The sequence below is a fragment of the Drosophila grimshawi genome, unplaced genomic scaffold (genome assembly GCF_018153295.1).
Source record: "Drosophila grimshawi isolate 15287-2541.00 unplaced genomic scaffold, ASM1815329v1 contig_1377, whole genome shotgun sequence".
NCBI classification, from domain to species: Eukaryota; Metazoa; Arthropoda; class Insecta; order Diptera; family Drosophilidae; genus Drosophila; species Drosophila grimshawi.
In genome coordinates, this window is record NW_025062900.1 from 20,376,285 (window position 1) to 20,399,301 (window position 23,017).

At 38.0% G+C, this 23,017-nt stretch overlaps 3 protein-coding genes across 4 annotated transcripts; 1 reads left to right on the plus strand and 2 right to left on the minus strand.

Annotated features, from left to right (window-relative positions):
* Positions 1-6,891: 6,891 nt before the first annotated feature.
* LOC6566387 (cytosolic 10-formyltetrahydrofolate dehydrogenase) lies at positions 6,892-12,344 on the minus strand. The gene is made up of 4 exons (XM_001992989.3): positions 12,181-12,344; positions 10,923-11,306; positions 8,495-10,216; positions 6,892-7,675 (listed from the first exon to the last, which is right to left on the minus strand). Exons 1-4 carry the CDS (start codon positions 12,184-12,186, stop codon positions 7,046-7,048), a joined length of 2,742 nt encoding a protein of 913 aa, XP_001993025.1. The 5' UTR covers positions 12,187-12,344; the 3' UTR covers positions 6,892-7,045.
* Positions 12,345-13,537: 1,193 nt separating this feature from the next.
* On the plus strand, positions 13,538-15,092 carry LOC6566388 (putative gustatory receptor 39b). The gene is made up of 4 exons (XM_032739423.1): positions 13,538-13,769; positions 13,836-14,467; positions 14,786-14,962; positions 15,030-15,092. The coding sequence occupies exons 1-4, from the start codon at positions 13,538-13,540 to the stop codon at positions 15,090-15,092; spliced, it is 1,104 nt and encodes a 367-aa protein (XP_032595314.1).
* A 1,545-nt stretch (positions 15,093-16,637) lies between these two features.
* LOC6566389 (dynein axonemal assembly factor 1 homolog) lies at positions 16,638-22,666 on the minus strand. Of its 2 annotated transcripts, XM_032739605.2 has the most exons (6): positions 22,508-22,666; positions 21,981-22,450; positions 21,844-21,908; positions 21,674-21,759; positions 20,322-21,601; positions 16,638-20,264 (listed from the first exon to the last, which is right to left on the minus strand). In XM_032739605.2, exons 1-6 carry the CDS (start codon positions 22,653-22,655, stop codon positions 16,692-16,694), a joined length of 5,622 nt encoding a protein of 1,873 aa, XP_032595496.2. In that variant the 5' UTR covers positions 22,656-22,666; the 3' UTR covers positions 16,638-16,691. The 2 variants fall into 2 exon arrangements, with proteins under 2 accessions (XP_032595496.2, XP_001993027.2); XM_001992991.3 differs by having other exon boundaries at positions 16,638-21,601.
* Between the last annotated feature and the right edge of the window lie 351 nt (positions 22,667-23,017).

Below are 23,017 nucleotides of genomic sequence, written 5' to 3' on the forward strand. Positions count from 1 at the left end.
GGACACAGACAGAAAAGTGGTCAGAAGTGCACTTTCCAGTTACTTAACAGATTTCCACACTCGCTGATAATTTTGATGAATTTCTGATGAATTTTGCTTAATTTAATGTTGCTAATTTTAGTCAAATCTTTGTCATTTACGTGAAAACAAATTGCAGTCGCCTGCCGATTTCAGCCACACACTCTGCCAACTGTTATGTAATCTCGAGCGAGGAGCGTGGAAAAGCATCCAAAGCTAGCCCAAGCCAATCGGCGTATGCGCACTGAGAGAGCAAACAATCAGAGCGAAGGTGTGGAGAGAGACAGCGAGAGATTGAGAGGAAGAGAGAAAGAGAGAATGCCTGGAACATGCGTTGGAAGTTTTTTTGGTGCAGCTTTGGAAACGAACGGTAAAACACTGGTTCTTTTTTCTTTTTCGGATGGGCTATGGCCATAAAAGTTGACAGCTGGGCGCCAGCTTAATGACAGCTAGAATAGCCCTTGGGAAATGCTCAAGGGAAGTGCTGAGCAGACCGCTTTGCTATGCCTTATATGGCAACAACACGAGCATAGCTCGAGCGCTTTGCAACACTGGTCGCGCAATGAAAGCTATGCTAATTTTCATTATGATATGCGCTTATCATATTATATATTGCACATTCATTTTTCTCTAATCTGTTTCTTCTTTTTTTATAGCTGCAGCTAAAAATACAGCCAACTAACTGGATATGTGCGTTGAAGTCTCACGCATACGCATTGCTTGACTTACTTTGAATGCTGCCGCCGGCGACGTTGCTGCCACATTGCGCAACGCGCGTTCGCGTCAGTGGCGGCAGAGGTGAGGAGGGGAGGGGTGGAAAGAAACGGCCTCGGTATATAGCCTGTATGCCTCTGATGTGCCCTGTGGCAAATGTCTGTCAGTGGAGTCTCTAACTTGAGTGCTGTAGGCGCACAAATGTAGGCAATGCTTTTTTTCTCCGTTTTTTTTTTTTATATTTAATGGCAATTGTTCCTGGCGTATTTTCTGAATTTTCTATAAAAGTTCGTTTTATCTAAGTTGGGATTGCAAGTTTTATATAAGCGCATATTGATTACACAATTTATGCATATGCACTGAAAATCACATGGAGGCCACTTTTTTTCAAGCGATTCGAAAACAGCCAAGACTCCGAAAAAGATATATAGATAAATACGGATATATATTTATATATGCTTTATCGCACAATCAATAGTTTTCTAGGCGTTGTCTGCTCGAAAAGCTTAACTGTAAATTAATTTCTAGCACTTCTGAAATAGAAATTGCTTCAATCTATTATATTGTTAGATTTTATTATTTATATAATGTTAGGTTATGCGCGTATTTTTGTTTGAAAAATTATTTTTAAATATTAATTGATTTTAGTTTTGTCCTTCTTTGGTTATTATGTTTAATTAAAATTATGTTTGCATTTTTTTTTTTGTTCAGCAGTAAAAAAAAATCCAATTTCGGTATGTACATAATTTTATTTTTTTTTGCAAGGATATCTTTTTTTCTAGTGGAGGAGTCCTCGTCGCGTCGCCTTTAGCGCCGCCGTTGCCGACGCTATTCAAAGAGTCACTACAAAAATTGTCTATCATTTTTGTCTTTTTTTTTATTTTCGTGGTTGAGAATATTTTGCATAATCTTCATGATTTTTTTCAATTGTGTTTTTTCTTTTTTATTTGATTATTGAGGTCGGGAGATTAAAGAATTTTTTTTGTTTGTCACTTTTGCATCATCACCTCGAGAGATATTTTTTTCTTTTGCTTTTTTTTATGTAACCAACGTTTTGTGCAAATACATGAAAATTTGTAATATTTTTCGCAGCGGCGCACCAACAACAACACACATACAGATGGATTTTCTTGAACGCTGCTTTTCAGCCTCCTCTTCTACTTCTTCTTCTTCTCTACGCAGACATGCACATATTAACTCTCAAAATATACATGTATATATATATATATATGTATATATATATACAAATATATGTATATATCTGTTTATATCTATGTGCCGTTAATCCGCCAGCGAGTGCGAGTAGCAACCGTCCACAGTTAAAACGCCAATGATAGTGGCAGTCGAACGTTAGCTTTGCCAGCACCGCAACTTGCAGCTGTGAGCAAATCGTTCGGCTCCACTTCGGCTGCGGTCGCGTTTTGTCGTCGTTCGCACTCCAAGACGGCGACTCTATGGCTTGGGGCGTGTCAGGGGGAGGGGTGGGGGTTCACCCTACCGTACAAATGGGCATGGAACGACACAATCAGAGCTTTTTTCGCAGCTTTTTACTCAGCTGGGCGACGCAGTCGTCGTCACTGGAACGTGAACGGTTTCGGTTACTGTGGGTGGCGCCCATTTCTATGGTGGGGCGCTCATAAGGCCGGTCGTGTGCAGGAGAGCAACAAATACACTTGGGCTCGCTGCAAGCTTTCAAGGTTTCAGGCGTTTCTGCTGCTGCTGCTGCGGCGATTTGCAATTTCGTTCAGTGCGTGAGCTGCATACCAAGCAGTGCTAGCTTCTAGCTTTCAGTCTGCCCTGTCCTTCTCAAACTGTGTGCTTTTGTTGTCAGGTTTGATTTTTGACAGTCATGCGTAATTTGTGAACATTTTCAAAGAAACGTAAACATCTTGTTTTAAATATAATACTGAAAATACAAATAAAAATTATATAAAATATCTATATATCTTCATATGCATATGTCCATAAAAGACAGAGGGAGTGAGAGTAAAAGAGCGAGAGAGAGTGAAAGTTAGATAATGAAAGGGAGTGGAAGATAGTTTCCGGCAGAGAGAGTGAAGCTAAAATAGAATAGAGCTTTTTCAATATCTTTAAAGTACTGTTGAATATTCACAATTGTGAATCATAACTGTAAGCCTAAATTGAAAACTTGAAGGTAGAGAGGGAGAGAGATAGAGATAGAGAAATAGTAACAAAATAATAGAGATAGCGAAACGGAGAGCGAAAAACAGATTAAGTCAGAGCGTGCGAGAGAGATAGAGAAATGAGTTTAGAATTAGAATAGAGTGCTATAAGAAAGAGAACAGAAAAACAAATCGATCCATAGCACGCATTTTTTTTGTAATAAAAAACTAATATTGCTCTTAAGTCTAAATCAATATGAATATTTATGAGGGGACATTAAATTAAAACTATTAATAAAAAATAATTAATTTTATTGTTGAAACTTTTATTTTTCAACTTTTTCAAGCTCAAATTTGAAGCGTTTTGCAAAACAACTAACTGCATCGTCCAAAGATATTTTCAAAATTTTTGAGCGTGGAAAACGATTTTCCAACTCCTGTTGATTGTTCCTTGGGGTTTCTTCAGTTTTAAGCTCACTTAACATAGAATTTAAATCGGCGGCCAGAGACCCATAAGCAGCGGCAAACAATAATCTACCGTTGGACTTCCAAGGCGAGTACGGCAGCTATTTCCAGTCAATGTGCCGCAAGCTTGCGCAATACACCGAAGAGAGACAGATAGAGAGAGTGAGTGTGAGAGAGAGAGAGGAGCGTGGTAGCAAGCAAATGATTCCCGCAGAGTTCTGTAATATAATATTTATTGATTACTTGCCACCAAAGAGTTTTACTTCAACTCGCCAAAAACTGAAGCCAAAATATTGACAGATTACGTAAATAAAAAAAAATACAGAAGCACCCTTAAATCGGACGTCATCAAGTGTGTCATACCCTCGGAGTTGATTTTATTTTTTGGGGGGTTGGTCCTTTTTGGGGCCTGTGAGTGAACATTATTCGTTTATTGTTTTTTGCCCACTTTCAATTACGTCATATCTCAGCTGTTCTGAATAAACGGCGCTTGTTATACAATCGACTGCTGTTCAGTCGCTTTCAGCAGCCACTTCTCTTTATCATCTTTCTCTGTCTCTCTCTCTTTCTCTCATCCCATGTCATCTGCCAACTTTATGGAGAATCCCCCCCCCCCCCCTCACTCCCTCCTCCATCAGCCAGTCCAGTTTCGTATTTCGCTAGTCCTTTAGTTATTTTGGGTTTTAAATGCTAACCTGCTTCAAATTGCTGACATTTACGCAAGCCTTGTTTACTGTTATGCTGTGTGTGACGCGCTGTCTGTGTGTGTGTGTGTGTGTGTGTTTTTGTGTCTGTATTACGGTTTATTTCGCTCTTAGTTAAGCCCTTGGAATCTTTTAGTTTTGCGTTTATTGCGGTTTATTTAGTTCTTGTGGCATCGTATAACACTCCAACTCCCACACACACACACACACATATATACGCACACACACACACACACACACCAGCACGCACACACACCCTCATATTTTGTCATTACTTGGCTTTTACTCATACACTCCGAAAAAAAGCCACCAACATTCGGAAGTTCGGCATATTTCTGTCGCCAAAGGCAACAACAATAATTCAGAATTTTAGAATTCTTTCTTCTTGTTGATAATTGTAAGATTTTTGAAAAATATATAATTCAAGGATTTCAGATAAACAAATATTTTAGATAATTTTTTTACAATTTTATAATTTACAATTTTAAATTTATTTAGTTTTAAAAAAAGATTACAATTTTAAAACATACGGAACTTTCCTTTCTAAAAAATTATCTACTTTTTAGAAATGTATTTCTTAATAATAGAAACAATTTTAAAAAATTGTAAGAAATATTTTCTCGGAAAATTTGTATAGTTTTTAGAGCCATTTCCATTATAAGGAAATTTTTTGCTGAGTGTATCATTCGCCTTAAGTATTTGCCTTCTGCGATTCACCCTTGTGAATAACAGTTAATGCGGCACTTTTGGGCAGCAGCTTCGATTGCGATTTCTGCCCGTCCAGTTATTATCTTTGAAGTACAGTTGCGATATGCAGTTGCAACAATTATTTATAGGCAAAAGCACTCAGCACTGATTGAAACATATATATATATGGTGATAAAAAAAAAGAAAGAATTTAGACATAATTAGATCAAGTACATTAAGATGTTATTATAGCTGTCTATATGCATTTTAAAGGAATCTTAACTAAAATGTAGTTTCCTTTGTTAGTGTATCTTTTATGAGGCCGTTTCGAGTGCAATCTCTAAAACATGTTTTCAAGATATTTGCAAACAAAATGAAAGTTCATTTTTGTTTTTTGTAAGTTTTGACTGCGTACAGGGTATCTCTATCTAGACTATAGAATATGTCTCAAAAAGCAATCATTATTAAAAAAAGGAAATTATCATAATAAATGTAGATGTATTAAAATGAATAAAACGGAAAATACTTCAAATTTATATTCAAGAGACGTAATAGGCTTATAATAAATAAGTTAGAATGCTCTAGAATAGAGAGAGAGCTCAAGTAGCAGAAACCAGCTGTTCAATAAATATACTAATTCGTTTAAAAACATTTTCTAGTTTAATTGCACACTCAAGCAGAAAACATATAAATAAAATTATTTTAAAATATTAGTAAAATCATTTATATTTCGAAGTCAGGAACAAAATTCAGATGTCAGCTGATTGACTTCAATATCAAAGTGTATGTAATATTCGGGTTGCCCAAGATTGCCGCTCTTATTCTAAGACTGCATTCGTCTTAGATTTTCCCATTTAAGTCTAAGTCTGTAAAGGTCAAGCTGCAATTCAACTTCAGCTGATACATGTTAAATATAGAAAAGAAGATGCTGCTGCATTAATTTCCGTTCGCTGGCGGCAACTTACATACAAAAAGATGTCAGAACAAACAGGCAACAATGGAGAGAAAGAGAGATAAGAAGGCTAAAAAAGTGTCTAAAGTTGTGTTAGCTTAATGCAAGAATCTTGCAAAAATTGTTGAAAAGAATCCAACAATGGGCTTGAAATACATTTAAAATATATAAATTATGAGCCTATGAAATAACAGACTCATATTCAACGCACAATGCTTCGAGCCTTCAGCATTTTGACCCACATTGGCTGTCAAAACTTTTCTGCTTTCAAAGTTGACACGGCAAGAACAAGGGAGTAAGGGAACGAGTAGGGGGAAGGGAGCGAATGGTGCTGATATTGCTAGAGGAAATTGCTGATGCGGCTGCATATTTTCAGCTGGATTGCGTGCAATTGCACAGTCGTTAGCCTCAGGGGTGGGTGGGAGTGGGTTGATTTCTGGGATTTGCATTAAGCCATTCCTATTGTACTTGCAGAGTGGAAAACTCTGCGGAAAAGTTGTGCCAACTTTTATGATTGTCTGCGAGCGGCGTTCTTTTCAGCCAACGAATAATTTGTGTTATGCTCTGTGTTGTCAAGGAAATTTCCAGATAGCTCTGTACAAAAGGCGCAAAATTCGGGACAATAAAGTTGAGCTGAATATCATTTCACTTAATAAGTATTGCAATTATAATTTTAATCTGCAGACTTATGCCAGAGTTAAGCGCTGTTATCTGAAAACCGACTCTTCCTCTACCATAACTGGGGCACACAGTATTTTTCTTTTCCTAATTCCAGATAACATTTTCTTTAATTTATAAAAAATATTTCTATTCCTATGCTTGCCTTTTTTTTACTTAAATATTAATTCGCTCTACATTTTAGAATGTATTTTATCTAAACAAAAGGATTTCATTGCCATTTTGTAGAAGGGTATTTCTTTATAATAGAAATACTTTTAACAATATTAAAATAAAAAACAACTTTCTAATTTAAACGATATTTTTTTAGTATAGTTTTAAATTATAACAAAAAACCAGTAAATTTGTCTAGTTTTCAGGTGATTTTACTAAGTCTACGAATGACTGTAAGATTTAGTAAACATTTTAGAATACTTTCAGGTATACATAAATTGCTTAACGTTTTTCAACGGTACCAGGCAATAAATGGAACAGTATGTTTCCTGTTGCCAACTAGTGTAAAATTATAATGTAATAGACGTGGCTAAAATTAAAATATACCAGCGCATAATTCAAAGATTAAAATATTTATTGACTGTTAGTTAATAATCGTATACATAGGCTTATTGAGAATTACGTATATGCAGTTTTGCATTTTATGAAATGGATAAAGTCTTTTGTTTTCCTTGGATATTGAATATTGACGTAGGTTCACAAAACTGGGCTCAATATTCAATGGTGACACACTTGGTCTTCATATACTCGTTGAGCGCTTCCTGGCCCAAATCCTTGCCAAAGCCGCTCTGCTTGAAGCCACCAAATGGAGCAGCGACATCGGTTTTGTTGTAGACATTTACAAAAACGGTGCCAGCATCGATGCGATCGGCGAAATTGAGAGCCTTGCTAATGTCCTTGGTGAAGACACCACTGGCGAGTCCATAATCCGTGCGATTGGCACGCAGCATAACGGAATCGACATCGCTGCCATTAAACTTGGATATGATCATGATGGGACCAAAGGATTCCTCCTTGGCGATAAACATATCATCCGCAACATCCGTGAACACTGTTGGCATGAAGAAATAACCCTTCATATTGGGCACACGACAGCCTCCGTAGACAAGCTTGGCGCCCTCTGCCACGCCCGTTTCGCAGAACTCGATCAGCTTGTCAAAGTGAGCCTTGTGATTCTGCGGTCCATGTGCGGTGGACCGATTGAGCGGATCCCCAATCGTCATGGTGCGCAAATCCTTCAGCACGCGACGCACAAACTCATCGTGAATGCGATCCTCGACGAACAAACGTCCAGCGGCTATGCAATTTTCACCCTTATTGAAAAATACCGATGACATGCCCTAAAAACAACAACAGAATTTGTCAGAAATTATTAGTTATAATTATTATATGGGGGTTAGATTCCTTGTACACCTTCTATGACAGAAGCTGCTCTACCTGTCCAGTTTCTTGTAACAATCTTTTATGACCATAAAATATACCTCACCAGAAACCAACTTCCAGTATTCTGATGTACAAAATATATTTCTATAGTTAATATAGTATAATATTTGCATGCAACTTAATAAAATACTAATTATTTAAAAATATTTGATATTTGTAATGAAAATATTTTGAAATATTACAATATATTATTTTTGAAATTAAGACGAATTATTTTTGAAAATATTTCTTTCTAAATTGGGCAAGAAAGCAATGAAATTAAATGCAATATTTAATTGAATAGTTTTTAATAGTAGAGCTTTTCTGGCTGGTGGCAAGCAGTTCAACCCACGACTGTTCAAGCTACACAAAGCAGTTCAACCCGAACATATTGCAACAGTACCAAGCAGTTCAACCAGGTAAAGCTCAAGCTGAACAGCCAAAAATTCACTGATGCTGAAGTTATTTTATGAGCTATTACGTTATTTTATGTTGCAAACAAGAACAAAACAGGCTAATTTAAGAATCTATTTGAATTCCATATAACTTAAGAATTTTTTTTTAGAAAAATCGACCTCAGTAATGAGATATACCATATAGAATATGTAATTTCTGAAAAATAAGGTGGCTGCTTTTGGCTCAAAAAGTAAGTGGTTAACAAAAAGAAACTTGAGGACTGTTTTTGCACTACGACAATTGAATAAATAAAAAGCAAGTGAATAGTGGCTACTACTCACATGTCTGACAGCCTTATCCAAATCGCAGTCAGCGAATATAACCAAAGGACTCTTGCCGCCCAGTTCCAGTGAACATTTCTTGAGATTGGATGCGGCGCAGGACTTCATAATGTGTTGACCAACGGGCGTCGAACCGGTGAAGCCCAGTTTGTTAACTAAACCATGATCGGCAACCGCCTGACCCGCTTCCGATCCCTTGCCGGGCAGCACATTAATCACACCAGGCGGGAAGCCAGCGAGTACGCTGAGCTCTGCGAATTTGAGCGCTGTCAATGGACAGGTCTGAGCCGGTTTGATCAGGCAGGTATTGCCGGCGGCAATACAAGCGGCCATCTTCCAGGAGAGCATCATCAGTGGATAGTTCCAGGGCGTGATAAGGCCACAGACACCAATTGGCTCCTTGCGCGTAAAGGTCAGCACATTGTTGGGCCGAGCAGGATTCACGGGTATCGTGTTGCCCTGGATCTTATCACACCAACCAGCAAAATAACGCCACGCATCGATGGACATGCCAATGTGTGTCTTCAGAGCCAGCGTGTAAACCGCACCGGAATCCACAGACTCAATGGTCGCCAGCTCCTCCTTGTGCTGTTCCATCAGATCGGCCAGCCGGAGCATGAGTAGACCCCGTTGCCTGGCCGACACCTGCTTCCAGGAGCCGTAGAATGCTTTGTGCGCCGCCTGGACAGCTTTGTCCGCATCTGCCACACTCGCACATGCCACTTTGCAGAGCAACTGTTCATTGGTCGGATTGATAATGTCCAGGGTGCGCTGCTTTTCGGCATCCAGAAACACACCATTGATGAACAGCTGGGTTGGCACTCGAATCTCACGTTTATTCGCCTTCAACGTGAATCCTTCATAGCTAATCTTGCTGGAGCTGCCGCCGGAGCTGCCCTGTCGCAGTGTACGAATCAATAGATCAAAGAACTCTTCGAAAACGGGCGCCATGAACACCTGCTCGTTTTCGAGGGGCACATCGAATGCCTCCTTGACCTCCTCAACGAGACGCACCACATCCATGGAACCGGCGCCGGCAGCAAAGAAATCCGTTGATGCTTCAATTGATTGCTTCAATATCGCCTGCCAAATGGCAGACAGATCCGTTCGCTTCACCAACTCATCCTCGGTGAAGTCCGTAATGGGATGATGTTCGGCCAGTTTGAACCAATCGCATGCATTGATCATCTTGGAGCCACGCTTAATGCGACGCACGTTGACAAGTTGGCCATCGGTGCCCTCAATCAAGAGTCCATTCTCATGCACCCAGGCGGGCTTCGGCAGACCCTTCAACTTAATCTCTTGTGCGGCTCGTACGGGTCCCGCTGAGTAGAGATGGGCGCCAAAGAGACGCACCTGCTCTTCACTGCCATCGGCTTGAAGGACCGTCGCTATGGCACCCGGCACTGAATCCAAGCCTCTAATAAAATTCCATATACGTTCCGCTGACTGTTGTAAATTCAGTATCTGGTTCTCTGCCCGAAACATGGCGGGATCATAGGTGGCGCCCACCTCAGTTTGCACGATCTTTGGTGCCGTGCCCTTGGCGACCATGTCCACGGCCAGGACCATTGCCTTAACACCCTCCGGGTATAGGAATCGCTTGTAAATGCTGTCCAAAGTGTCTGTTGGCTCCAAATTTGTCTGGCGCGTCAGCAGCAGTGGTCCAGTGTCCAAACCATCATCTGCCCAAAAGATGCTGAAGCCAGCGATCTCATCGCCCTGTAAATTAAAAAAAAAGAGTATTAAAAACCATCATAAAACTCAGGCAGTCCTAAACTAAATATAATTTATTTAAATTTAATTTATAAAATTTAGCTTGTGCAATTTTGAATATTTTTAATATTTTTGCATCTGTGTTTCATCTACATCTAATATATTTCGAATATATTACTAATATTGTTACTGTTTATTTACAAATAGACTAAAAGCAATAATCTAGTGGTTTTACAGAATTTGACGATGCACGTAATTCGCAGTAATTCTAGCATCGCTTACCTTGTGAATTCCCTGAAGAATATTTCCCCTAGATTCATTATATTTATATATCACGTACATTCAGTAATATAGTCAAAGGTTATGGGAACCCCTGACTCTTCCCGCTTTTATATACACACTCAAATACGAGTTAAAAACTAATTTGTGAAGCATCCGAAAACTTAAATATATTTAATTGACTTCTAACCGTATACCTTTCATACATTCAAAAAAATAAAAATCTGATTAAAAACAGCCTTGAACTTGAAGGTATTTCTGATAAGAAATAATTTCTAAATTTGGGAAAAAATATATTTTTAAATTAGAAATGCTTTCAGAAAGACACACCCATTTTGTATATATAAATATTTCGGAATAAAAAGGTTCTAAGGTTATCTACTAAATATAAATTAGTTTGTGCTTTATCTAATCATGATCTCTGCTCACTAACCTCAATGAGTGTCCAGGAAATGGCGCTGGCTCCGCGATGTCTGGGCAATATGGAGGGATGATAGCAAATGCTGCCCAGTGCAGCCCCATCAATCACCTCCATGGGTATGAACTGGGAGCAATACGGCAGCAAATTGAGGGTCGCTCCCACCGATTTGTACTGCTCCAGGACCTCGGGCAGGGCCACGCCTTTGCGTCGCCAGCTGGCGAATTTGAAAACGGGTATATTATGGCTGGCAGCGGTGGTAGCCAAAATATCCTCGCGACTTCCTTTATCGGGTATCGTAAAGACTCCAACGACTTTAACGCTTGAATTCTCCAAGAGCTGCTCCAATACATCGGCGGCAAAGTTGCTCTGGCCAATAACCGCAATGCGCAGATTGGTCTGTAATATTGTTTAAAAAATAACAGTTGAATTAAAGTCAGTTAAAAAAAATAATAACTTTATTTATAATTATAAAAAAAGAGTTATTTAATAACTACAGATAAAATATACATAATAAGAAAACTATTTTCGAAATGCAGAAGACTACAAGAAAATAAGTGCATTCTCAGTTAAAAATTATGATTTTCAATGTTTTATATATACTATATATACCCAGTGCAATAATAATTTTAAAAGCAAATTAATCTTGCTGATAATGTAATTTGAATCAGCTGACCTAAACAGATTATTGCGCTTGCATTGCTTCAAAAATGTTCAAATTACACCAACATTATTTATATATTATTCATATTTATATTTTTTTTAATTCCCAATATATCAAAATACCTCACAACTCTTTTTTACAGACGTTGGGTTATTGCCAAACGAGGCCAATACCAAACAGTGCTGTGAACGCGGAGCAAGTTTACATTATTTAAGAATATTTATTTTCTTCAACATCTATCTAGTAAATGCAATATTTCCCTTGAATATGAATATAATTACTTAGTATCAAAAATAAAAAGAACTTAACTTTAAAATAAATAAATAAATAGTTGCAAAATAATAATAATAATAATAATAATAATAATTATTGCATGTCATTACTATTTAATTTGTAAGCTAACAGCAATGATATTTTTTCTATTTTTTTGTTAAATAATAATATTAATCAATTACGTCTAAAAATAATATGAATAATAATAATTAAATTTGTCAGCAACCGGCCAAAATAAATAACTACTCCAGTTTTGAAATAATAAGAATTAAATAGCATATTTTAAAGTAAGTTTCAAAGCAAAATTTATAAAAAATATTTAATTTGTGAACTAACAGCCATAATTAATCACTGTTCCAGTTTTCTTTTTCACACTTTTCAAACTATAATGTCACGACTTGTTGTCTTTGCTAATCTAATCACTTTGGGAGAAGAAATGCTTTTTCACTTTTAATATTCAGATTGACGAGCAAAGCGTTTGAGCAACTTCTATTAACTGAGTCTCACACTCCGTGGCGAGGCATATTTATACCTCAATAGAGGCGGCACAGTATTATCAGCCGATTCTAAAAAAACAAACATATACGTGCAGTAGCTGGCGCTGCTGTTTCGAAACATATATTCATACCTAAATGCCTACATATACTTTTACTTTTCCAATAATTGAATAAAACAACAAAATTGTGGAGCACGACGCTTATCAGTGCAGTAAGCTGAAAGCCTAAAAGTGTCGCAGCTGAATGAAATTTTGATAAGCATGGTGATTAGGCATGATCATAGAAATGTGGGCCTGATTTCTAATACATATTGACTTAATTATTGTCAATGGAAAATTTGCTAGCAAACATCTATATGTACATCTATTTTGCTGTTGCAATTTTATTTCGCGTTTCGCGTGATTTGCAGATGTTACTTGGAATGCGACTGCATTCTGTCATATGAAACTAAATCATAAATATATAATTACAACTGCATGGCTAACTGGCCTGAACTAGTTATAGGGGAAGTAAACTGAAAATATCACTGATTATAATCGCAATGTCAAGGGCAGCTGAAAAAGCACAGGAATCAGACACTCAGAAAAAAAGTGGAACTGAATTTTAGAAAATATTCATACTTTTCGCATTCAGAAAGTATATTTTAAAAAATCTGAGAACTTCAACAAATATTTGATTAATTTCAATATTTTATTATATTGTACTTTTTGAATGATTAAACTTAAAAATTAAATAGCTTCAAAAAATAAGTTATCAAATACATAAAAACAAAAATGTTAAGGTAGAACAAACTAGTATATTAAAAAATAAATTTTGCTCCGTTGTTTTTTTCTTCAAATTTTTCATTTTTATAAATATATTTGTCTTTCGCAGTTTGCAAATTGCAGCTCATTGTATATTTAAGGCATTACTCTCAAATAGCACAGAGCAAATAATGTCCATAGAATTGTGTACTTCGTGCTAATATACAATATATACATATATATATATATATGTATATCTACTGAACTAATTTGTGAGCATTTAATATTAACACCTTTCATACATACTCATTTCTTTCGCTTTTCCCCTTATGCATTTAGCTAATTGTTGAATTTAATTAGCAAGAACGAAATGAAAATTGCATTATCTTTCAGTTTGTTACTCTGGACTTCAGGTTTTCCTTTAAGTATACATTTAATTGGCCATAGCTAAACATGCTGTGCGGTCTGCAGCGATACATCAAATACTTTGCCATATTGGGCCTGGTGCCCTGGTCGGAGAAAGGAGCACAGCAGCAGGTGCAAAAGATCTACACGATGGCCATCATACTGCTAAACAACTGCATGACCTTCTATGTAATTGTTTATGCGCCACCCGATGTGAAAATACTGGTATCGATGCTGGTGAGCATCATTGTGTTTATCACACAGACTGTGACCATGACAGGCGTGTATATAATGTTCTGCACTAATCATACAAATTATTAACATTGTATTTGATTTTGCCAAACAGTTATCGAACTGCAAGTAATGTGCCAGTATAAAAGATACTACGAGTTCTGTCTGCACCTGAAGTGCTTGAAACTGCGCTTCCAATGCGAACTGCAGCAGCCAATTGTGGATTTACCCTGGACCAGATATATCAAGTTCTTTCTGCTGGGCATTTTAAATGTGCTCACTTTAGTTCCGAGTGTCCTTGTGGTGCTATATAATGATTATGTCGGCCACTTTTTGTACTCGGTACCCTCCCTTATAATAATTCGTTTCCAGTGCCTGCTCCTGGTGATCTATGCCGAACTCTTAGGCTATCATGTGGAGCTACTGGGTGAGCGTCTCCAGGCTGTCCACAAAAGTCGCCAGCTGGGCACCGATTCATTATGCTCCCTGGAACATCTGCTCAGTTTGAAGCGGGTGTATATGGAACTATATCATTTATTTGTACAATATAATGATTTGTATGGTTGGTCGATTGTGTGCATCTTTGTCGTCATGTTCCTGGACAGCATGATTAACATCTACTGGGCAATGCAAATTCTCAACGAGGTCTATGAATGGCCATTCCTCTACCTGACCTGCTCATCGTTTTTGCCGCTGCTCATCCTACTTTTTACGTTCTGCCGATGTGGCGAATACTGCAAGCGACAGGTGAATGAGCTGGCGAATTATGTAACATTAATCTACACTCAGAAAAAAGATTTACTTGAATTTTAGAAAATCATTATACCAACACCTAAACTCTAACACAGCAGATAGCAAATCATTATTATTTTCTGAATTTCAGAAAGAATTTCATCTAAAACTCATCATTCATCATTAGAAGTATTTTCTATTATTAAGGAATTATATTTCTGAAAAACAATAAAAAAAAAGCCTGTAAGAATGTTTTTTGTTAATATTTTATAGAAAAGTTTCTAGATATTTATTTAAGAACGACTTTCTAAATTCTTATCGGTATCGTTGTAGCACATTCTAATTGGCAGCCACGTGCGAGGCTTGGCATGTGCCTCCCAGCGCCAAGCTGCATCGCCCCCGCTGGCCTATAATGCAGTCTTAGCTGAATTTGCCATGCAGGTGGAACAGGACGCATTGATCATCAGCGCCGAGGGTTTTATGGATATCGATTACAGTTTGCTAATGTCGGTACGTCTCTCTCCCATATTCAAAGACAGATTTGAATTTTTTTTTATATGCATCCATATTTCTGCAGATTTTTACGGCAATGGTTACCTACTTGATCATTCTCACGCAGTTTGGTTCATTGTCTGCCTAGTCAAACAATTATGCAGATAAGAAAATCACATAAAGAACCAGTTTCTGCATTGTTTCTTAAAGCACGAATATTTATACTCATTTGAAATGTATTTGCACGCGTTTGGCGCAATTTTAATTGGTGATTTCAGTTCGGACTCAATAATATATTTGCTGCTTTAGTGTTTTAAACAGAAAATCGCACTGAAATTTGGAAGATCACCATATTTTTGTCGACAAGGGCAGCTCACCACATTATTCAGTAAGTATCTTTCTAAAATGCAGGGTTGCCTTTCTAAAAACCAGGGATTTCCTTTTCTAAATTATATTTTCTATTTTACTAAAAAATATGTCTACTTTCCAGTGATTTTCTTTTATGCAATACACAGAATTTTTAAGTGTCTTTCGACTTTTTAGAAATTTATATCTTAAATATAGAAAAATATAAAAAAGCCTTCAAATTTTAATAATTATATTTTCATGTATTTAGATAATTTTTCTGAGAACCAGAATAATTTTAAATTTCCCGATGCGATTTTCATTTATATTTCTTGCACGAATTTTGATTAAAAATCATCTCAGATTTTATAGACGTTTTTAGTAAATTATTCAAAATTAATTATTAGGATTTTTGAAGGGCTATTAGCAGATTCGAATATAATTATCAGAATGATCCACCAATTATTACTTTTTATTGACTAATAAACTAGCATATTGAAATTTTTTAACTGGTTGCAAGTGACCCATATACAAAAAAATATATTTAACCATCGCACAACTGTTATTGAAAAAAGTATATTATTTGTAGATAAGATAAAGGAATGATCGTCGAAATTTTTGGTAACTGGTAAAAACTAGTTTGATACATATACATACATACATATACACATTTTTATTGTCAACAAACAAAGTTATTATCTCGACCACAACTGAACTTGGCAAGCACTTTAAATATTTAAATAAACATATTCCCGAAAATAAATGACCCTCTAGAAGTTCTAGTAAGCTGATAAATATGCAAAAACAGCCCAGAGATTACTGTTGTCAGCTGGCTATATTCGATGCTGAATATATATTTTATATATATACAGAATATATATATGGATCCTATGATGTGTTGCGCAACATCAATGTGGCATAGTGTCCAATAAACTGTGCACGCAGTCCCCAGCTGCTCGTGCTTGTGTTATTTGGCTTCCTCTGGGAATAGTGCAATAATGTTGCTGATAAGCGATAACCTGATCGAGTGCCACCAACTAAGTCAAGAAAACAAAGCACGAAACCGGTTTGGGCGATACGCTGAACTGGTTTCAAGTGACTCGAGATGTGCTAATTTTGATAAGCAATCGAAGTAGCAGTAAATACAGTGAGTCCCACTAATCTTTCAGACATAATTTATTTATAAATAACACATTGATCTTATTTTTTTTTTTACTAACTGCTATAGAACGTTTTGAAGCAGTTAAAACTGGTTCGCGATTCTAATGCCCTGCACTGTTATCAATGGGTTCAAACAGTGGAGAGGTGTGTTCCATCAATTAACTTGAATAAAAAACCAAAAAAAAAATAATAAAATAATTATTCAAATTATAATTGACAAATTTCAAAGCATATCCGTCACTTATTTAAGTTCGTAGGTAACTTGTGCATCGACGCTGACCTCTTGAAGCACAATATCACCATCCTCATTTAGGATCTCCAGATTACACTCGATTTTGTCGGTCTTTAACTCGGCCGCTTTGCTAAAATCGGTCTCCGAATTATCCGGCTCCAAAGCTTCAAAGTAATCCAGTCTTAAAGTGGATTGAGCGTCGTCTGCAGTTGATTGAGGTAATTCCTCAGCAGGATTTATGTCTTCTACTGCTAGCTTTGATTCCTCGACATTCCCATTCTCTTGATTAGTTTCGTGTGATTTACCATCACATGGTTTAATCTTATCACCGGAACCATTGTCCAGATCAATTTCGTGCATTTTATTTGCCAATTTGTTGTCAGATTGGTTAATCTTATCGCCGGAACCATTGCCAGTTGATTCCCGAGATTTATTCAGTTCAATAGTTTGTTTACTTTGTTGATAAACTTCATTAAGTTTTCTCAGACTCGCCTCTAATTCGTCGTCATCTTCGCCATTGCTATCGTTCTCATTGAATTGACTATTTTCCAGCAATTGCATATCATCTGAATTTATGAACTCATTCAGTTTCTCTGATATCTTGGCCCATTGGCGCTTGGCATTACGTTGTAGTTCGCCTATAGCACCATCATCTGTATCGGAATCCGTACTTTGATCTTTCGCTTCTTGTTTAATTGGCTTTTCTGATATTTTGGTTGTATTATTATCAGCTTTCAGATCTGAGCTTTCTTCGTCCACATCGGTGACTGCTGCAATTGCTTCCTCATTCACCAGTTTTTCATCTTCTTGAGTCACACAACTGGATTTGATTTGTTCTTGGGCTGTCCAAGCGTCTAAGGGCAGTTTGAAAAACTTTTTGCACAAAGTTTGCTCGTTTTCCCGTTCGAGTTTTAGGCCATCTTCAAATTGATTGCTAAATAATTCATCGAGCACACCCTCGGGTAGCAGAGGTGGCTCTACAACAGATATATCTTCGCCTGATTCATAGTCAGTGGAGTCATCGGATACAATATCATCATCTATGCTTGTATTCCATTTATTTTCAGTTTGTAGAGTTCGGCCTTCAGGTGTCTTATCAACAGTTGTTGGTGCACTGTGTTTTTCATTGGGTTCCTCAATAACTTTTCCATTTTCAGAAGACTTTTGCCCAAATTCTCTTGGTTGATCGTCGATTTCCTCTTTCTGCTCTCTGTTTACTATTTCCTCCTTCATTTCTGGTAGTTCACTCTTCAATTCGTATAACTTACATGAACCCAGCGTCAATTGAGCTATACCCAAATCCTTGTCGCAAACTAAATCTTGTGTCTCTTCTTCCTCTTGCTCTCCATCCTCTTCTACCGGATCAACCACATTTTGGGTTAAGGTTGTAGGGTGACCTTCTCGTTCGGATTGACCTTTAGGCTCTTGATCTTCTTCAGCTTTCTCCACATTCGCGTTCAGTCGCTGACGTTCGCGTTCATCGTGCAATCTTTTGCGGTCCAGCAAACCTTCTAGCATCTCATCCTGTTTGACCAGAGCCAATGGATTTGGCTCAATTATTTCCGGGTACTTTGATTTCAAGTTGGCTCTCAATTCATCCATGCTGCGCAAACTTTCCTCGGTTATTTCCCCATCACTGTCGAGGGCCTTTTGCAGATCCAGTTTCTCTTTAAGCTCCTCATCCAGCGCACTGAAGGTGGCCCTTGCCTCGAGTGAGTAGAATTGATCTATCGATGGCTCGCCCAGGCTGTTGTCTGCCATCAACTCATTTTGATTCAATTGAGCATTGGATGTTAGTTCATCTTGGCCAGCCTTCGGCCAGGAATAGCGAGAGTTGCGTCTTTCTTTGTCTAGTTCGGTTGCTTGACCCTCCTCGGCCGTAACATAACCAGCCACTCCATCTGAACTATCACTATCACTTTCACTCTCACTCTCGCTGATATTGAGCAAATCCGGAGGCGGCGGCAGATCCTCCACTAAGCCGGTATCCTTCTTGACAATCACCAGCTTATTATCAATCACTTCCAGCGAGTCCTCGAGGTTCTCACGCTTCGCATAGCAACGGGTTGCAATAGTCGAGGCACGTTTTTTGGCCAGCTTCTCCATCTTGGCCAAGTGAGCATCCAGCTTCTCAGCCTTCTCCCATTTCAATTTCGTATTCTTTCCTTTTAGCAGTTCCTTGGCAGCATGCAATTTTTCCGAACTACTTGTGGGTTTACTTTGCAGTTTTCTTTCCTCCTTGCGCTCGGCCACCGAGCCGAGAAAGCTGCCAAAGGAATCGAGGCATTCACGTATGGTTTTACCGCCAACCAGATTAACAAGTTCCGGTGGAACGAGCGGCTCAACATTGGGTGTGGCCGAATAGCTATACTCCTCATCCGATTCAATTAAGCCAAAATCAAAGCATTTGATATTCTGACTATTGATCACTTCCTGGTACTGCAACTCACCGATGAGCTCATCTAGAATCGATGTACACACTTCCGTAATGGGTGGCTCCGGCAGTCTGGACAGTTCACCATTATCATCATCATCATCACCCATAGTGCTTGTAATATCGTACATTACATCTGCCTCATCCTCCAGCTGCTGAAGCAGTTCACGTAGCCCAGCTTCATCATCGGCCAATTTTTGACTCATTTGCTCACAAATTTCGCTCGCCTCTTGGGCACTAGTTTTCTCATTTACCGGTTGTACCTGGTACAGGTCTTCATCGACGTGGATCTGCTTCTGCCTTACAGTTAATTGCCGCATGCATTCCTCTTGATGCCATTTATAGCTGGGTGCATCGCAGCCAGCTCCAAAAACACGACGCGGCACGTCATCAGCACAATCGTCAATGAACTTGGCCAAGGCAGCATCAACTGCTTCGGCATCTTTGTCACAAGCGAGGACATTTGTTTTCTCTTCTATCTGTGTTTTGGGTATTTGTTGATTTTCGTCCTTATTTTCTTGCATTTTCATGTCCTGTTTAATGCGTTCGCGTCGCAAACTAAACTCTTCGCTAATGCGCAAGGATCGCACTACAGTTGTCAGCTCTATGCACTTTTTCTTATCCGCTTCTCTCTCCTCATCGGAACTGGTGCTTTTCATTGTCTCAGTCAGCTCTTCATGCCGCTGATATAACGGTTGCTGAAGCTCCTCTAAATCCTCTGTCAACTGACTGCTCAGCTCTTCAATGTTGCGTTCCACCAATTCATTTGCCTCGACGCATTCTGCTTCGAAATCCAATTGTTCCTTAGTTTTGGTTGGACTACATTCAGCTTTCTTCGGATAGACCGAAGGTTCCTTGCAATCATTCATCTTTTGCTCAATATTCCAATCGCTTATTTCCTCTTCATACATTTCCTCGCTAAATTCGGGTTGCTCCACAAATATTTCGCTTGCATAGGATTTGTACATTCTATCTATAGATTGCTGCTTAATTTGCTCGGGAGTTGGTTCGCCAGCATTGCCATAAACTAAAGCGCTAAATTCTTCATAAGATTTCGTTAGATCTGCTGCAGTTTTTTCATCCAGTTCCGAGCCACTATCTGGCTCAGATCTGGCTGTAAGATCTGGTAATTGCTCAAGATTCAATTCTGTTTCAGTTGTAAGATCTGGAAATTGTTTTAGCTCCGTTTCTCTGTCAACATTCTCAGTGCTATTATTCGAAATTTTTGTGGTCTCTGCTTTCAGTTCCTTTTGTTGAACTTCTTCCTTTGTCATTGTTAGGTTAACTTCCTCAAGAGATGTACCTTCAATATTGTTTTCCTCTGTTGTTTCCTTGACCTCAATCTTACGATCCAAATCTATATCACTGAATTTAATTTCCTCTATAAGCACCCGTTTTCCTTTTTGTGGTTCATGATCCTTGCTCTCTAGCTTCTCCTTATAGAGGACTTCTTGATTTTTCTTTAGTATCTTTAATTTATCTTCAAGCTTGCCTGTCTCTTTTGCTTCCTTGAACTCAATCTTACGTTCCAAATCTATATTATCAAATTGAATTTCCTCAATGAGCACACGTTTTCCTTCCTGTAGCTCTTGATCCTTCTCCACTTGTTTTTTCATTATATTTGCTTCTTTGCGTTCCGAATCTATATCATTGAATTGAATTTCCTCTATAAGCACACGTTTTCCTTTGGTTGATTTTTTATCCCTGCCGTCCAGTTTCTCTCTATTATCAACATCGTTGAGTACTTCTTGATTTTCCTTTATTATCTTTAATTTATCTTCAAGCTTGCCTGTCTCTTTTGCTTCATTGACCTCAATCTTACGATCCAAATCTATATCATCGAATTGAATTTCCTCTATAAGCACACGTTTTCCTTTTAGTGGTCCTCGATCCTTGCTCTCTAGCTTCTCCTTATTATCATCAGCTAACTGTGCTAACTGTGCCACTTCTGGATTCTCCTCGAGTATCTTTAATTTATCTTCAAGCTTGTCTTCCTCCTCTGTACTCTCTAGTTGCTTATCAATTTGATTTAATTCTCCTATCTCAACCTGACGTTTCAAATCTACATCGTCGGATTGTATTTCCTCTATAAGCACATGTTTTCTTTTTTGTAGCTCTTGATCCTTGCTCTCCAGTTTGTCTTGATTTTCCTCCACTTTCTCATTATTTTCCCCATCAGGGAACTGAGACTCATGCAGTATTTTTGGACGTCCCTCCAAGGGTTTCCTTCGACCCCGCCCTAATGGTTCAGCCACATCTTCTGGTTGCGAGTTGTCGCTAGTTTCTTCGGGACCAGAGCTGTCATCATTAGTTTCTCCAGATACTTCAGCCCAAATGTTGTCCACGCAACCATATTCTAGATCAGCTTTCACTTGCGTCCTTTCCCCGCGTTTATCTTTTTCGCCTTCCGCTTCGGAATCGGTTGAACTTATCAACGCATCCTGTTCTCCCTCTGGTCGATGACGATTACGCAACTTTATGGTGTCTGAAAGGAGATATTCATTTAGGCAACAAGCTCGTTAATCCTTAAGGAATTAACTCGATTGGTTTAACTCACTATTAACACCATCGCGCATTTTCTTGCGATCTGCGCGATTCCAGCGCTGGTTCTCTTTGCGTTCGCCTTCATAGCCATCTTTTTTCCTAAAATATTAAAAAACAAATGTATAAATATGTATGTGAAGTAAGTCACAATCACAGTCATAGATAATGTAGAATCATTCTTACCAGGCCTCAGCACAGGCTCGATCGCGTGGAAACACAGGTCGAACATCCAAATAAGTGAGTTCTTTCTATGGGAGATTAAGGACAAAAATATATAAATACAAATATATATATATACTTTCATCAGTTTAAATACTCACACAGGATAATATCAAGGTCTTTCGATATTGGGGCAGTCGTGAGACAACCGGATTTCCCTGTAGCGCCAAAACTTTGAGGCATGGCATTTGTTCAAAGATCTTAACAACCAAAATATCATCGATGCGGTTATTGGACAGATCCAACACAGCTAAATTCTTGCAATTAACCAAATCGGCCAGACCTTCGATGTCCTTTAAATAGTTGGATGATATATTAAGGGTATTCAAAACAGGCAATATATCAGAACCAATGTTCTCAATTTTGCGTATATGATTTGAGCTCAGATTCAAAGTGTCCAGATCCTGACAGAAGCTCAAATTATCTATACGCTTTATAAGATTATTCTGGAGAAACAGGCAGCGAAGTTTGCTCAGTTTTTCAAGACCTTCAATTTCCGTGATAGCATTGCACTCCAGCCACAGGCACTTGAGCTCTGTGTACTCTTCCAAGCACTCAATATATTGATAACCTAATAATAAAATATATAAATCGATTGTGCTTGAGACGCTGTATGTAAGATATTTACCCTGATAGTGCAAATAGAGAACATCATTTAATCGGGGCGTCTGATATAACTTATCCTTCTTGCATATATCTCGCAATCCTTTCTGTGTCATGCGCTTCAGGCCGCTTATCTCTTTGCGCGATGCCGCATCGCCAACAGGTTCCGACATTATTAATATATATATATTTTTTTAATGTATTTTTTAAGAATTACTTAATTTTCAATATGTATTTTATACTCTACTCGATTTCAAATGTTAACTGCAAGCGTTGTTATCGCCGCTTCCTCAGTTTGTTTATTATTATTGAACAAACAACAAATCCTATTGTCAGGGACAACCAACTACCCCCCTGTATGTATGGAGTACATTCATCTTGACAACCTCACAATATTGAAATATATATGCACATATATTCGTGGTCAGGACAACTATGGAAAACAATCTCTCAACTCTAATGTCACGTTAATGGAAATCGGAAACTGTCATCAGTGTTTGGGTAAGTTCTAAAATTAAAAACTCATTTGTCATAA

Coding starts and splice junctions, on each gene's coding strand:
- LOC6566387 (XM_001992989.3), bottom strand. Junction 10,217..10,922: donor TTTCCTGGACACTCATTGAG/GTTAGTGAGCAG, acceptor TTTAATTTACAG/GGCGATGAGATCGCTGGCTT. Junction 7,676..8,494: donor TGGATAAGGCTGTCAGACAT/GTGAGTAGTAGC, acceptor TGTTGTTTTTAG/GGCATGTCATCGGTATTTTT.
- LOC6566389 (XM_001992991.3), bottom strand. CDS start 22,655: ATGTCGGAACCTGTTGGCGATGCGGCATCGCGCAAAGAGATAAGCGGC. Junction 22,451..22,507: donor TCTCTATTTGCACTATCAGG/GTAAATATCTTA, acceptor TTTTATTATTAG/GTTATCAATATATTGAGTGC. Junction 21,909..21,980: donor AGACCTTGATATTATCCTGT/GTGAGTATTTAA, acceptor AATCTCCCATAG/AAAGAACTCACTTATTTGGA.
- LOC6566388 (XM_032739423.1), top strand. CDS start 13,538: ATGCTGTGCGGTCTGCAGCGATACATCAAATACTTTGCCATATTGGGC. Junction 13,770..13,835: donor ACAGACTGTGACCATGACAG/GCGTGTATATAA, acceptor TTTGCCAAACAG/TTATCGAACTGCAAGTAATG. Junction 14,963..15,029: donor ATTACAGTTTGCTAATGTCG/GTACGTCTCTCT, acceptor ATATTTCTGCAG/ATTTTTACGGCAATGGTTAC.